Here is a 15,582-nt window from a genome sequence, read left to right on the forward strand (position 1 = left end):
AGGAAGGGAGTAAGATAAGGACTTTTATCTTGCTAGGTCGTGGTGAATGTGTAACTACTCCTTGTTGCAGTCTTTATAATTCTGAGTCAAAGCATGTATTGCATTCTCACGCCATCACGGTTAACTTCTGATCGTGTGGCCGCAGTGATTGTTGTGGGGTGCTAATAGCACGCCATCATGGTTACCTTCGGATCATGTGGCCGCAATAATTGTTGCGTGGTGCTAATACCAATACATGTACTGATAGGTACACGACTTCCGCACTGTATTTTGTACAAATTATATAGGACGGGAACTTTTTACGAGTGTTGCAATGAACCTGTGGTTTACGGTACGGAAGTGATCAAACGCTGGTTGGGATCCCCAGCATTTATGACACTCTCGGAGATGGTCCCTACGCATTCATACAAACGTACGTTTAGAGCAAATTTTGCCAATGGTGCATCAATTGAAAATCTACCAGCAGTATTTCGAACCAACTTGGCCTAGGGTCCTTATACTAGCATTACAATAATGCTACATGCACACGATCGTCGCCGTGCCGATTCTGGATAATCGCCCGTAATCCCTACAGATTTTCAGCAAGCCTGGGAGCGTGAGATCAATACTGGACAACCCTATTGTATACTGGACATGAACCATGTATTTTTGGCACTGCTGCGATATGACTGTAGCCTCCTATCCGAAAGATGAACATACAGTTTGTTCATGCTTACATAAAAGCACTGTACATTTCAAGATCAAAACATGTACTTCGAAGTACCAGGTAAAGTACGTTAGCATACACTGTAGCAGTCTGAGCAAGCAAGGAATCGAGTCTTCCGTGTTTCTAGTGCAAGTGTAGCCATCGTGCCTTGTGGCGACTGGTAAGAAGATAGGAAGGGAGTAAGATAAGGACTTTTATCTTGCTAGGACGTGGTGAATGTGTAACTACTCCTTGTCGCAGTCTTTACAACTCTGTGTCAAAGCATGTATTGCATTCTCACGCCATCACGGTTGACTTCGGATCGTGTGGCCGCAGTGATCGTTGCGGGGTGCTATGGTTAACTTCGGATCATGTGGCCGCAGTAATTGTTTCGTGCCTGGGAGCGTGAGATCAATACTGGACAACCCTACTGTATACTGGACATGAACCATGTATTTTTGGCACTGCTGCGATGTGACTGTAGCCTCCTATCCGAAAGATGAACATACAGTTTGTTCATGCTTACATAACGTAAAATGGGTGAAGCAACAAAATCGTAGGTACGTAATTATACATATGTCTATAGCAGAAAGACGCACAGCATCCCTGGGAGCGACGCCCAGGGCGACCCACTTGTAGGTGAGTGTGAAAGATTCCCATTTCCTTATTTTCCTTCTCGCCTGCTACTCAACTCGACGGATAATGCACACTTGTTCTCTACCTCTCGTGGTGCTTGCCAGTCTTGCATCAGGTACACTCGCCAACCTGTGCAAAGGACCCAACGCCCGTACCGAACCTCCGACAGGAGCTATCATTGTCGATGCCACGGGCGCCTATCACGGAAGCTTCCGGACTGTGACGGAAGGTGTAGCAAACATCCCGAATACGACCGATGAGCACACGCTCTTCGTATTCCCAGGCGTATACCGCGAGCAAGTGTTCATCAACCCGTTGAATGGTCCACTGGTGCTGCAGGGCTACACCTGCGACACCATGTCGTACGCTGCAAACCAAGTGACCATCACCCAGGCCAAGGCCCAGCGGGACATTTCTCCCGATTATATCGGAGATCCCAACTACCCGACCAGCACACTGGGTCTCCCGGCGAGCAACGTGAAAATGTACAACCTCAACGTCGCCAACACGGCCGGCAAAATTGGCGGCAAAGTCGGCCAGGCCGTGGCTGCGTATGTCGGGAACGGCACCGACTACGGCTTCTACGGCTGTAAATTCAGTTCCTATCAAGATACCCTGTGCGCGATGAATGGCAGACAGCTCTACGCCAGATCGTACATCGGCGGCGCTGTCGACTTTATCTTCGGCAAGCAAGCTCAGGCGTGGTTCGAGGATTGCGATATTGAGTCCGTCGGACAAGGATACGTCACTGCGAATGGCCGCTACAACGAGTCCAACCCGTCCTGGTACGTCTTCAACCGCGCTCGAGTGTTCGGTCCCAGTGGCGTCAACTCGACCTACCTTGGTCGCCCATGGCGCACCTACTCCCGCGTCGTGTTTGAGAACAGCGACCTAAGCGACATCGTTCGCCCGGAAGGGTGGAAGGCTTGGAACAACGACACGGACACCACCAACATCTTTTACAAGGAGTTCAATAACACTGGCCCCGGCGCAGCTACCGACAAACGAGTGGCTTTTAGCGGTACACTGGATAAACCTGTGCTCATCACGGACATCTTCGGCGATAATTACAAATCGAACTGGTGGGTTGATACCAAGTTTCTGTAAGCGAGCGGCGAAACCAAGTCCTTCCAGGGGGGAAGCAAAAAGTGAGATGTGCTACCCAATATACCGTTTGTTCATTATACGAATGCTAGACAGGAACGAGAATCACCTGAAAGTCGCGATCTCACACAGTGCTGTTACCGTTTGTGGTGATTGAGATACCTCATAGCTAGCAGCGAAAGCACGCGGAGAATGACGATGCAGGCCACTATGCACCCGAAGTTGCTCCAGATATCACCATACTCCATGTTGTACACTTGGCCGATGTACTCTTGTATAGTGACCGAACCGAGGGACAACGGGGAGTTTTCAAGCGGTTGGCAACCAATCGGAGAACCCGTATTTACAAACAACTTGGTTGCTTTATCGTACGTCACCTTGTTCGGACAATTGCCAAACGCGAGCGAGACGAGGATCGACAGCGCGTAGTGGTGAGGGGAAATGTAGTAACACCACCTGTACATGTCAGGGATCGAAGCAACAGGAGGGTTGAAACCGGAGAAAAGCAGAAAAAAGGAGTTGAGGAGAACGCCAACGATTGCTGCAAGCTCGACAGTTGGCAGGGCGTACACTAGAAACTGACCGAGGTACGTTTCCACGAGCACAAACAGTGACACGGTGATCCAGTACAACAGAGCAGTGTAGAGTGTCGTGAACCCCAGCATCGGGTAGAAGACAACGGAGAAGATCAAACCACTTGCGAACGCGTACGGAATTTCCACCAGCGTAGACCCCACGAAGTACCAGACCACACTGTACGTCTGAGAATTCCGCTCGCGGTAATAGGACGCACGCTCTTGAGCTGTAAAGGGAAGAACACCCACGAAAGAAATGTTGCCTTGGTACAGAGTCGTCATAAAGATCACTCCCACAGCCGAATTCATTCCTTGATACGTTGTGAAGTCTTCAGCCACAAGCAGCAAACCGAACACCAGGCCCAGACTTAGCGCAATTATCAGCCGCGTCAGGTTATACGATGGGGTTCGCCAATATATCGTGAAAAATCGAAGAGTGACGGACCACAATTGCGTCCACGAGCTGGCAGCTCGTGTGTGATGGAACACAATCTCCCGGAAAAGGTCGGGTGCAGCTTCACCAACACCTGGGCGGTTGATTTCTCGCAGGAGAGTGAGACGATCCTCACTGTTTCGAAAGTGGTGCACAAAATCAATATCCCGAGTGACGCGGTCACCCTCCGATACGTCAATACCAGCTCCAATACACTCGAGCATCCAAGTTGCTGAGTTGCGACCTTCGGATATGCGAGGGACACCTGGGATCGCTTGAAAGTAGTCGATCAGGTGCTCGCCCACGCATTGATTTGTCGGCGTGGCGTGCAGAGCGCCAAAGTACACCATCTCACCGCCTTGTTTCAGCAGTAGCAAGCTGTCAAAGAGGCAGAAAATGTCGGAAGACGGCTGATGAATGGTGCATACGATAGTTCGCCCGCTGTTGGCCACCTTGCGCACAGCATCCATAACAATTTTGGATGCATGAGCGTCCAGACCACTCGTTGGCTCGTCGAGGAAGAGTACGCTGGACTGTGCTGCGAGCTCCACACCAATAGTTAATCGTTTCAATTGTTCTTGTGTCCGACCACGGATAATCAGGTCAGCGATTGAGCGCAAGCCTAGGAGGTCCAAACACTCCTCCACGGCCGCGAGTTTGGCTTGAACGGATACACCACGCTCCTGACGCAAGATCGCACTAAATGTGAGGGCTTCTCGAATTGTGGATCCTTCGGAGTGGATACCTTGCTGTTCACAGTACCCGGTGCAGCGTTGTATCGTTTGCTTGGTAGCGGGGTACCCATTAAGAAAAATCTCACCACGAACGTCACCTTCCGTCTTGCGCCCAGCGATCACATCCAGTAGCGTTGTTTTGCCAGCTCCGGATGATCCCATGAGAGCAGTCATCGTACCTGGAAGCGCATAGCCACTGACATCCTTGAGTAACTCCACCGATTTGTGCTTGATGTGTGTCGAGTACGAAAGGTTTTTGAACGCCAACGTGACTGGCACAAACGCTCCATGCTCATGTATGCTCACCATGACAGCACCAGCATCCTTTTCTGGTCCAGGTAAGCCCGAACCCACACGCGGCGTTGATATCATGACGTAGTTTGCGACTTCATTTTCCGTCGACTGGCCCTGGTTTGTTTTGTGACTGCTGAGTTTGCCCTCGACCATACTTTTGCAGAATTGGGGAACGTCGTGGCGATGGGACTCAAGAATGACACTTGTCACTGCGATAAAGAAGATGTTAGCGAATACGAGGTAGACCACCCCAGCCCAGACCCACTCAGTGCTTGACGGGACATCGTACTCGGAGAGCAAGTACTCTCCGATGGTCTTGTTGAACTGTTCGCAGTAGTCTTCCCCGTCATAGACGCAAACGCTAAATGTTGGGGAGCGATACTGGCTCACAGCCACCGACCGCAAGCACCAAGCGAGGGGGTTGATCCAGTACAACCAGGAGAAGAACCACGGGATTCGAGCCATCGGAACCACGAATCCCGCGAACGCGCTGTAGAAAATGATGGAGAACATCGACAACGGTTCGGCCATGTTGAGGTTGGTCAATAGCGCTGACATCGCCAAGAACGAACCGGTCACTGCCGTGCTTACCAAAACCAAGCAGAGCAAGAGGAGAAGATAAAGTCCGATTTCTGGAACTAGGCCACACGCCCAGTAGACGACCGACCCAAAGACAACGCACTCGCCCACAATATCAGGAAGGAGGGCCATCATGTACGCAATCACAAAGGATGTCGAGCGGTAAAAGTTGGCTCGGCGGTGTTTGTAGTACATCGCACGAGCTGCCATGAACGTTGGGATTTCGGATGATTGTCCCACCGCCATGAACACCGCGGACTGGTAAAATATGCCGAGTGTCACTTGTATATTCGTGAGCTCCACATTGTAGAATGTGCTGCCGTAAGTAAACGCGCCACCAAGTACCAGAACGCCACGAACAAACAGAAATCCACGGCGTCTTAAAGCGATCTTAGTTTGCCAGAGGATCGTCGACCAGGTACTGCTCCAAAACGGTTGATGGAACTCCGGTGCTTTCGCCAAATACTGCTCAGCGACCCGTTCCAACTCGCTGTCCAGTGGTGCAGCCAAAGTTTGCATTATTTTCTGGTAGATTTCCGACTGCCGAAAACGAATCGCAAATTCGCTTCCTACTCGAGGCCAAGATCGAGACAGGCTTCCGCGTTGATTGACTTCATATTGTTGTTGTCGGTCGGTGGCGATATCCAACAGAAACTCAGCAACATTCCGATCCGGTGGACACTCAAAGCCAAGACTTTGAAAATACGGCAGTATCAGCTCTCGTGGCCCCTGATAGATCATCTCACCATTGTTGAGTAGCAGAACATTGTCAAAGAGCTCGAATACTTCAGGTGTAGGTTGAAGGAGTGCCATCACCACCGTCTGCTGCAGCTTCTTGGCAAAATCGCGCTGGCTAGACACGATGTCAAACGCGGTGGCACTGTCGAGGCCGGTGGTGACCTCATCCATGAAGGTGGCGTACTTCCAAGGACCAAACAGCATTTCACCAGTCGTCACACGCCTGCGTTCACCACCAGATATTCCACGAATCAAGTCATCACCGATCCTGGTGTCCTGACAGGTCTTCAATCCAAGTTGCTCGATGATCACATCCAGGTAGCGAATTTGGGGCAGCGACTCTTGTTCCCGTTCAAACGACATCGGCATCGGATCTCCACAGCAAGCGTGAGCAAACCCCAAAGTCTCCTTCACTGTGAGCGATGGGAAGTGCGTGTCACTTTGAGGCACGTAGGTGGCAAGCTGTGGCAACTTAGGGAGCAGATCCTTCCAGTCCAGTCCATTGTACGAGATGCCCCCTTCTATCGAGACGTTCTTGTTCATCGCGAGTTGGCCACTCAGCACTTTCAGAAGTGTCGATTTGCCTGAACCAGGCTGGCCGAGCACGAGAGTGAGTGTCCCCGGTTCAAAGACAGCGTCCACATGATTCAAAATATGCTTCGGCTTGGTACCTTTACCAGAAGTGAGCTTGATCGCCGCGTCTTTAATACTGTTGAGCAAAGAGGGCAGTTTAGGCGTGGAGATATTGGATGATGACGTCTTGCTTATTTCAGTCTCAATGATCACCGATACCCCATTGCAGCGTATCTCCACCTTCGGCAACTGACTTGTTAGGTTTTGCTCGGTGTGTTGGGAAAGTTCACCGTGGGTAGTAGTTGATGGAAGAGATTCGTGTCCTGGTCGCTGGTCCATAGTTACTGCAGAAGGCGGTGTTGAAATATACTCTCGTCACAATGAAGTCGATCTAGACGTTAGACACCAGTGCGCTGAAGACGGTTTGTTGTCGAGTGGATCTTGCTCTGCGCCAACATCCGCAGCACCTCCACCCATTCGAACACCATGGCCGCGTACACCGTACCTGGGTCCGTGAAACGAAAGACTCCACAACGATTTCCGTTCACGCACGGGTACGTGACGTGCGCGGGAGATATTAATATAACGCTTCCTTCTACTTGTTGCAGAGCATGCTGCAGCAGTGATGGTCCAATTTCACAGCACTGATTGTCCAACAGGCAGGCACACAGACAACGTAACTGCGGTCAAACAGGCTAGCTGCCGAAACCTATAATTCCAAAATTCCGACAGCAAGTCGTTGGTGTGTAGAGTTTGCGGTCGTTGCCAACGACAAAGCAAACAGCATCGCACTTCCGAGTAAGCGACCATATCCCAGCCGACTAAAGCTGTTGCATCTTGCACAAACGCCAGTACTGTAGTCCTGCCCAGCACCACAATCCTCATGTGAAGTTCGCCACCAATACAGGTCGTTCCGAAGTCAGCGTCCGCAAAGCTGTTCTGTGTTGGTCCCTCGCCTCGATCCTACGACCGTTAGCTCCGTAGACACAAATTGATCGGCGCTAGTTGGCGTACAGCACTCTGCTGTGTAGGACAAACTTTTTGGTTGCCAATTCGGGTACATGATTCTTTAATGATCAAGCTATCTATCTGATCATCGATGAATCATCAAACCTCTCGATCACCCAGACGACCAGCTCCCGTGAGCTTGTGACCGATCCATCTATGCACGTCCATGTCAGCGCGTCAAAAAGCGAAAGCGGCTGCGTGCAAATGGGTTCGTCGAGTGATATCCGAGATCCCTCTGGCACTCGACCGCCAACTTGGCCCACTTGGCATCGCTCCGGCCTCAAGGCCGCAAGCCCGACAACGCACCCATCGGTGGTCCGGGACCATTAGCGCCTCCTAGTCGCCTCAACAGCGCCAGCCACTCGTGCCTGCAAAGCGCCATTACACACCCGCCACCGACCATTTCCAGTCCTCAACCGTTACGCGACCTTGACTTGAACAAACTATGTCCGTCTGGTCCGGCCAATCAGCGTGCGCTTTAGCCTCGCTTCCCGCCAATCCCCTGCGCCAGCTGTTATGTATTCAGTTCACACCTGCCCGAAAGGTCTCCGGCCTCATTCCGACATTCGCGGCCATGGCGATCCTGCGGTCGGCGGCGCTGCTGGGCGTGGCGCTCCACCTGGCGCAGGCGTCCACGGACATCCCGGCCCAACTGTACGGGAACTCGGCGATGTCCAAGCCCACGACGCCCTCCAGCCTCCCCACGGCCCTCAGCGACCTGGTCGTGACCGTGAGCAACTTCTCCACCTTCTCGGCCAGCCTGCAGCGCGCGCTGCTGTGGAGCGCCGGCTGGGTGCGCGTGATCCCGGAGTCGGCCAGCTCCAGCTCGGCGGCTGACGACTCGTCGGCCGACTACGTGCAGGTCTACGTGCTGTGCGGACGCACCATGAGCGACGTGTTCCAGGCCACCGCCGCCTTCGACAACACCACGGCCTGCCCCATCAAGAACTGCAAGAGCAACGTCATCACGTACACCGAGTCCACCTGCGACCCGAGCTTCGCGGCGGAGAAGGCGCTGTGCGCGCTGAGCTCGGGCATCTCCGTGACGCCCAAGGGACACGACGGACCGGTGTGGTCGCTGGACGGACAGATCGACACGGACACGTTCGACCCGCAGATATACCAGTACGAGGACTCGAACTCGAGCTCCAACAGCAGCACGACGCTCTACATGCTGGCGCAGAAGAGCTCGTGGAGCATGACGGATACCGCGTGCCCCAACAGCGCCACCTTCATCGAGCCGTGCATCCAAGTGGAAGCCAGCAGTGTCGCCGACAGCACGCAGGAGCGCACGTGGTGCGAGCCCGACCTTGATCTTGGGGTGCAGCGCTGGCTGGCGGAGGAGTACGCGGACCAGCTTGCATCCAGTGGCGCGGACTCGGGCTCGTCGTCCAAGGTTTCGTCCACGGTCGCCATCGTTCTGGGGGTTCTGCTGGGAGTGTTCGTGGTTGGATGTATAGTGTTCTTCGTCATGTGGCGCCGCTCCAAGAGCTGGCAGAAGGACGGACTCCACGACAACGAGCACAACACGTTCTTCATGCAGGCCCAGTCGATCCGTGGCAACCAGCCGCAGGGCGACAACCGCGGCGGCAACATTTCAGGCCAGTACGTGTCCAACAACGGGCCGCACCCGTCGTACGACAACGCCATGCAGATTGAGGCGGTCAACGAGAGCTTCCGCATGCGCTCGCCCGAGCTCGCGGCCTTCTGCGACGACCAGGAGCTCATGCTGAAGCGCATCGCCTTTGCAGGGATCGTCTACCGGGAGCAGATGTCGAGCGGACCGAACGGCGAGGTGTGGCGTGGAGAGTACGAGGGTCAGCAGGTCGCCATCAAGTGCACAGTTGCGGCTGCTGTCGCAAGTGCGGCCGCCGCTGCGAACGCCAGTCGCGGCTCCACTGCGATGAACGCTTCCGCTCTGGTGAATGACAAGGAGCTCAAGGCCCTCGTGGACTTTACGAAGGAGATCCGCATGGCCGCGTTCCTGGACCACCCGAACATTGTTCGCTTCGTCGGACTGTCGTGGCGCACACTGCCGGATCTGTGCATGGTGTCGGAGTATGTTGCGCTGGGAGACCTCGCGCACTTCTTGGCGCAGCCTGACAGCAAGAATCTAACCTGGCGGGAGGACAAGCTGCCGATCGCGGCGGATATCTCGAACGCGCTGGTCTATCTGCACTCGCTATCGCCCATCGTGCTGCACCGCGACCTGAAGTCGCTTAACGTGCTCCTGACCGAAGACCTGCAGGCCAAGGTCAGTGACTTCGGCCTCAGTCGTGAGACAAGCTTCGATGAAACCATGACGAGTGGTGTCGGCACGCTGCTCTGGACTGCGCCCGAAGTGCTGCGCGGAGAGAGGTACTCGGAGAAGGCCGACATCTATTCTTTCGGTGTCGTGCTGGCCGAACTAGACACGTGCATGCCCCCGTACGCCTACAACCAGGGAGGACGGAAGAACAAGGGCAAGAACGACATGGACTGGGTGCCCCTCATCGCCAGCGGGCGCGCCTCCCCTCCGTTCCGGCCTGACTGTCCACGCGCGATCCGCGACCTCGCGGCCCAGTGTCTCGACCAGGACCCGAGCAAGCGCCCGCCAGCCATGCAAATAGTGTACATGCTGCGGTCCAAGATCCCGCCCACGTTGTAAATTCACCTTATTCCTCCACCCACGCGTGCTACACTATCCTTAAACTGAAAATCGCATCACAATACTTTTTCATGTTCGTACATGACGGCTTCAAGTTGAAGTGGTTTGGTAGTCAGACCCGCCCGAGATGGCTACATCAACGTCAACTTCATCTACAGGCATGCCGCGTATTGTTGCACTGTGACTGGCAGCCCGCGACTTGCTGTAGTCGAGCACTAGCCGCGCGGCAGTGACGATACTGCCATCGTCGCGGCTTGCGCGCGAAAATACTCGGCGAACGCCTCCATTCGCGCCCATTGCCCCGACTTGGAACGAGCGGCGCTGCTTCTTGTGTACAGTGACGTAACGACTGCAGCCAAGCGTCGAGGCTGCATCGCTGGTGCCTGGGGACAGGAGCGCTCATGGGCGTTCAGCAGAGACCGTTGCCCACAGGCAGAGCCAGTCAAAGTGCACTGCAGCTCGCAGCGAGCTGCGCCTCTGGCTGAAGATGCAAACGAGGTCATTGTGGCATCGCACGGCGGCGCAAAAGAGGCGACAAACGTGCCGAGAGCACATCGCGTGCTGTGACAGCACTAACCAACCGGCAGGCTGGTACGCAACGGGGTGTTGGCGAATTGGTGAGGAGAGTCGTTGCGGTGAGGCCCGCCCGCGACACCTCGTCAACCGCCCAACACTGCGTCGAACGACAACGCCTCAACTCAACTCGCTAATCGACAATGGCGCAGGAGCCGAAGGGAACTCCGCCTGTGACGCTTGTCATTCTCTCAGCCGGGTCTGGAATCACAGGAAGCTCCACACCTGAGGCTGGCAACGACACCTCAAGCTCGGTACCGGATCGAACGGTTCAGGCCCCGTCGCCCACGGAGGCGACTGCTTCGGAGACATCGTCCGTCACGGGCGATGAACTCGGCATCATCGTGGGCGGCGGCCTCATGATCCTCGTCATGATCAGCATCCTCTTCGTCGGCCACAGGCGGCGACGAAGGATGAACAAGGACGTCGTGCCGACTCCGTCACCTGGCACCCTTGAGGCCTCAGCTCGACGTTCACCTGCAACCGACGCCCAGGGGATGTACCTCCTGGAAAACAACTCGTACTTGTCGTCGTCGATCTCGTTTGGATCCAGGCCGTCATGTTTTCGGCAAGGAGAGAGCGAAGCTTGCGAGTCGTGGAACCACCCCTTGGTGTTGGCAGTGCGCGTTTCCGTGAGTGAGATTTCTCTGGATGAACTCGTCGCGCGTGGCACCAACAGCGAGGTGTATCGCGGCCAGTACCGCGATCAGGTTGTGGCGGTCAAGAAGCCGCTCCCGCAGTGGCTTGGAGATCGCAAAAATGTGGATGCCTTCTTCGAGCAGGTGAGGATTTTGACGTCTCCGGCGTTGACGCACCCCGGTATCGTGTCGCTCCTTTGCGTGTCTTGGAGTTCGCTCGTGTATGTGTGTATGGTATCTGAATTTATGGCTGGTGGAGACCTCCGCTCGTTCCTGAGCCGACGACAACACCAAGTTTGTGCTGCGCGAGACGATTTCGCTCGTCGAGGATTTTGCCGTCAGAAAGTATACCTCGCATCCCAAGTCGCGAGCGCGCTAGGATTCTTACACGCGCAGGGGCTTGTGCACGGAGCACTACGTTCGCAGAACGTACTTCTTGATGGAAAGCTCAACGCCAAGTTGACTGGTTTCCAAGGGAGCACCATCCAGCCGGCTGTCGATCGCAGACGGCCGAGCCAGGATGCTACTACAACTAGCCAGGTACCACCAAAGCTTTTGACCGGGTCCGTTCCAATAGGAGTGACGGACAGGCTGCGGCGAGAACGCACGCGGCTCGGCGCTCTTTGGAGCGCACCCGAGGTGCTCCGCGGCGAACGGAGTAATGCTCAAACCGACATCTTCTCGTTCGGAGTCGTGCTGTCGGAGCTTGACTCTCTCGCGGTGCCCTATGGTCATAGTGGCCGGTTCGGCGAGCGCGGCGACAGTGCCGAGCTGCTGGAGAAAGTCGCCGCGGGGCATGTCCGCGTGCACTTCGCGAGCTCCGGAAGAGCCAGGCACGGGCGGCGGTCATCGTCGTCACCCGCAGAGGTGGACGTTCGCCTTACCGCGGCAGTCGTGCGTCTGGGCAAGGCGTGCGTGGCGCTGGACGCTGGTGAACGTCCGTCGGCCGCACTGGTGTCGACCGAGCTCCACAGACTGCTGCAGACTCCGGACCCCAAGGTTAGTCGTACGCTGAGCAAGCAAGGACCGCCGGCCTGAAGCGCGGACTCCCCTCTGCGCCGCGGCCACCGTGGCGAGCTGCTTGCAGCGTGCCATGGCCAGCCGTTTTCCGCCAGCTGTGCCCAACCTCATAGATACTTTCGAGACAACTTCAACATGTCATGCGGACTAAAGAGTCGGTCGAGTGGCGTGACGCCAGCTCAACAACCAAATGTAGCAAAATGTACTCTACACTCCCCGGTTACCAGCTAACTAACTATGATAACAGCAACAGCAAGAGCGGTCCCAGTAGTTTATTTCGTGGCGTCGACCTGGCAGACAGACGCCTAGCAATTGCGACGGTGGGCCGTTAGCGCAGGAAAGCACGGCTCTGGTGCTTCCGAAACCTTCGTGTGCCGCGTGTGTGGGTCGAGGCGCTCGCCTCGCCGTCCGCAAGTGATCCGGTGGCCCGTGTCGGGAACCGCTATACATTGTATCGTCACCCCGCTACGCGGCTGGAGCTGAACCCAACGCCCTTGACTGGCATCAGTGCCAAAATCCACACAAATCCCACCTTGAAAACAGTCAAGATGTGGGCTGCACTCAAATCGCAGGGTAAAGCTGTGCAAAAAGTCGTCTGGACAGCACAAGAGCATTTATATCACATAGTATTCTCTCTTGCTCGCAGTATCCTCGTCCCGCAGGCTCATCTCACCAAACATTTCCACTTTCCCCCACTATCCCCACACTTGCCGAGCAGTTCACCTTCCGCAGCGCTTCAATCCTAGAATGTGGGTTCGATATATCGCGTCTCAAGTCGATCTGCTGGCGTGTCTTCATTATCCCTTTACCCTCTATTAGTGCATGGCATGGTCTCCGCTGCCCGCCTGCCCACCGTAGGCGACGCGCGGCCGACCTTGGCAGCCATGCGGGCGCTGCGTCGGCTGCAGGACGACGGCTCGGGGGGCTTCAACCTGCTGTATCTGATCCCCATCGTGCTGGGGGCGCTGGCTCTGCTGCTCGTGCTGCTGTGGCTGCTGTGCCGCCGCCCTCGACGCCACCGCAAGAGCTCCGAGAGCTTCCAGGTGTTCGACACGCCGCCCATCATCGAGGACCGTGGGGTCTCAGTCTCGGGCCCCGCCGTGGTGTCCCCCATGGACCCCATGGCGTCCTTCTCGTCCTTCAAGGACCACGACAGCTCCACCAAGAACGTCTGGCTCAGCGGCAGCGGCCGCACGCTCAACTCCGCTCGCAGCGGCTGCAGCACACGCAGCCTCACGGCCTCAGGCGTCGCGGACTTTGTGCTGGACACGACCCAGCGGGACGAGATCTTCCACGTGCTGCACCACGACTCGGCGCTGGCCACGCAGCGCCTGGCCGTGGACAAGATCGCCTTCGAGCGCGTGCTGGGCGAGAGCGCCACGCGCCAGCTCTGGCTCTGCCAGTTCGAGGGCGAGGAGATCGTGGTCAAGAGGCTCACGCCGCCCGACAAGGACGAGCACGCCTTCCCCGCGCTCAGGACCTTCGTGCGCGAGATCCAGCTCACGGCGTCGCTCGAGCACCCCAACGTCGCCAGGTTCTTGGGCGTGGCCTGGGGCCAAAGCCTCCGCTCGCTGTGCTTCGTCGCCGAGTATCTGGCCAGAGGGGATCTCGCCTCCTTCCTGCGCCGGAGCCGCAAGAGGAGGCTGCAGATGGTGCAGCAGGTGTCGTCGTCGTCGCGCTCGGACGGATCGTCCTCGTCCAATGCCGCGACGGCGGCCACGGGGCCGTCCCCGTCCCCACCGCCGTCGCTGCAGAGCTCTGGGTCGGGCTTTACGTTGACCAGTTGGATTGACGACAAACTGCCGCTCGCCATCGGAGTCATGCGAGCGTTGGCGTATCTTCACTCGCGCCGCCCCAAACCCATTGTGTACCGAGTGCTGCGAGCGAGGAAAGTGGCGATGAGCGACCGCTTCGAACCCAAGTTGATTGATCTCACACCCGCTGCAGAGGGATCACCGCCCGTGGACCAGGAAGAGCTGGCTGCGGGGGTTGGGAGTGCGTTCTGGACGGCGCCCGAGTTGCTAACAGGGGGGTCACCGACCCAAGCTAGTGATATTTATGCGTTCGGGGTGCTGCTGTTCGAGATCGACTCGGAGGGGAAGCGGCCTTACCACAGCACGCGAGACTCGCGGTCGGGCGAGAAGCTGAGAGCTTTCCAGGTGCTGAACCTTGTCGCCAGCGGAGAGCTCAGACCTCATTTCGCCCCGAACTGCCCAGCACAGGTTCGGGAGATCGCACTCGCGTGCATGCGTCAGAACCCCATGCAGCGCCCCATCGCTCGAGAAGTTCTTCAGGGCCTGCAGAGCTGTGCTGCGGGTAGCGCAGCATGAAGAGTTGCAACATGTAGTGTACAAGACGGAGGGAGGCACGCCATCGCAGCGTAGTCGGACAACTAAACGATTGTAGGAATTGTAGGAATGGACGCAAGTGACGAAACCAAACTGAACGCCGCGGGTCGTGGACAACGCGAGGGATAATTACAAGATCATAGCAACTGTATACTTGCTTGAAAAAGCGAAGTAAAAGTGAGTGCATGAATGCAAAGGGGACTTGTCCCCAATTAATATTTTAACATTGTTACATCAAAAGACAGGTGCTGTAAGAGGGGTTGCACCTATTTTACTAGCGCTTCGTTTTGTTTCTTGCTGGCCTTGTTTTCACTCCAAAAAGGTGTTTGTTTGCACCCCCAGTCTCGACAACGAAGAAGTGGCACTGTCCAGATAGTCTACAGTACCTGTTGAGTTGCTTTGCGGAAGGCACGCTTCGGCTACAGCAGCCGTGTGTGAGCGCGGAAACGTCGCAAACGCGAAGTTTCACACTTGGAACTGCTCATACTACATTCTTGAGCCCCTCTAGCGGCTGCCACGGCCGGGCCGAACACCATCGTGAAAGTAATTACCCCGGCGGTTGTTATGGCAAGTCATTTTTTTTTATCTTCGGGAAGTTGTCGTGGATCTAGGAATTCGATACTGATCTTGGACAAAATACCGATAAGCCTCATCGGCATTGTCCAAGATCGCCGGCGAAGTAATGTCTACATGTAGAACGACCAGGAGCTAGACTTCCGAAGGAACGCCCGTCAAAACATTTCCTAGGATAGGCGGTTGTATGTTTGATCTAATTGTGAGGTCCGCCATTACGCAATGTACGTTCTTCGAAGTATTAATTAATAATACCAGTTCAGTCACCACCGTGCTTTGGAACGCTATGCATGTACCTATTCAGCATTGCGAACAAGAATCACGAATCTCATTCTGCAACTTGCTCGGCAAGCCACAAATATTATGGTCGTCTGTAACTTCACAGCAAGACTTTCGGTCTGGACCGAAAAACTGCACCTTTGCT

The 15,582-nt window shown here is 55.6% G+C and overlaps 5 protein-coding genes across 5 annotated transcripts; 4 read left to right on the forward strand and 1 right to left on the reverse strand.

Moving 5' to 3' along the window:
• Positions 1 to 1,387: 1,387 nt before the first annotated feature.
• IUM83_14189 (Pectin methylesterase) lies at positions 1,388 to 2,428 on the forward strand (the record flags this gene model as incomplete). The annotated part of the gene is made up of 1 exon (XM_067938915.1): positions 1,388 to 2,428. One exon carries the CDS (start codon positions 1,388 to 1,390, stop codon positions 2,426 to 2,428), a length of 1,041 nt encoding a protein of 346 aa, XP_067791091.1.
• Positions 2,429 to 2,562: 134 nt separating this feature from the next.
• On the reverse strand, positions 2,563 to 6,321 carry IUM83_14190 (Pleiotropic drug resistance protein 3; the record flags this gene model as incomplete). Its single annotated transcript, XM_067938916.1, has 2 exons — positions 2,563 to 5,012; positions 5,787 to 6,321. The coding sequence occupies 2 exons, from the start codon at positions 6,319 to 6,321 to the stop codon at positions 2,563 to 2,565; spliced, it is 2,985 nt and encodes a 994-aa protein (XP_067791016.1).
• Positions 6,322 to 7,933: 1,612 nt separating this feature from the next.
• Positions 7,934 to 10,006, forward strand: IUM83_14191 (TKL protein kinase; the record flags this gene model as incomplete). Its single annotated transcript, XM_067938917.1, has 1 exon — positions 7,934 to 10,006. One exon carries the CDS (start codon positions 7,934 to 7,936, stop codon positions 10,004 to 10,006), a length of 2,073 nt encoding a protein of 690 aa, XP_067791015.1.
• Positions 10,007 to 10,722: 716 nt separating this feature from the next.
• IUM83_14192 (TKL protein kinase) lies at positions 10,723 to 12,255 on the forward strand (the record flags this gene model as incomplete). Its single annotated transcript, XM_067938918.1, has 1 exon — positions 10,723 to 12,255. One exon carries the CDS (start codon positions 10,723 to 10,725, stop codon positions 12,253 to 12,255), a length of 1,533 nt encoding a protein of 510 aa, XP_067791018.1.
• An 866-nt stretch (positions 12,256 to 13,121) lies between these two features.
• Positions 13,122 to 14,567, forward strand: IUM83_14193 (TKL protein kinase; the record flags this gene model as incomplete). The annotated part of the gene is made up of 1 exon (XM_067938919.1): positions 13,122 to 14,567. The coding sequence occupies one exon, from the start codon at positions 13,122 to 13,124 to the stop codon at positions 14,565 to 14,567; it is 1,446 nt and encodes a 481-aa protein (XP_067791017.1).
• Positions 14,568 to 15,582: the final 1,015 nt, after the last annotated feature.

Source organism: Phytophthora cinnamomi (assembly GCF_018691715.1).
Source record: "Phytophthora cinnamomi strain GKB4 chromosome Unknown Contig42, whole genome shotgun sequence".
In the NCBI taxonomy this organism is placed as follows: domain Eukaryota; phylum Oomycota; class Peronosporomycetes; order Peronosporales; family Peronosporaceae; genus Phytophthora; species Phytophthora cinnamomi.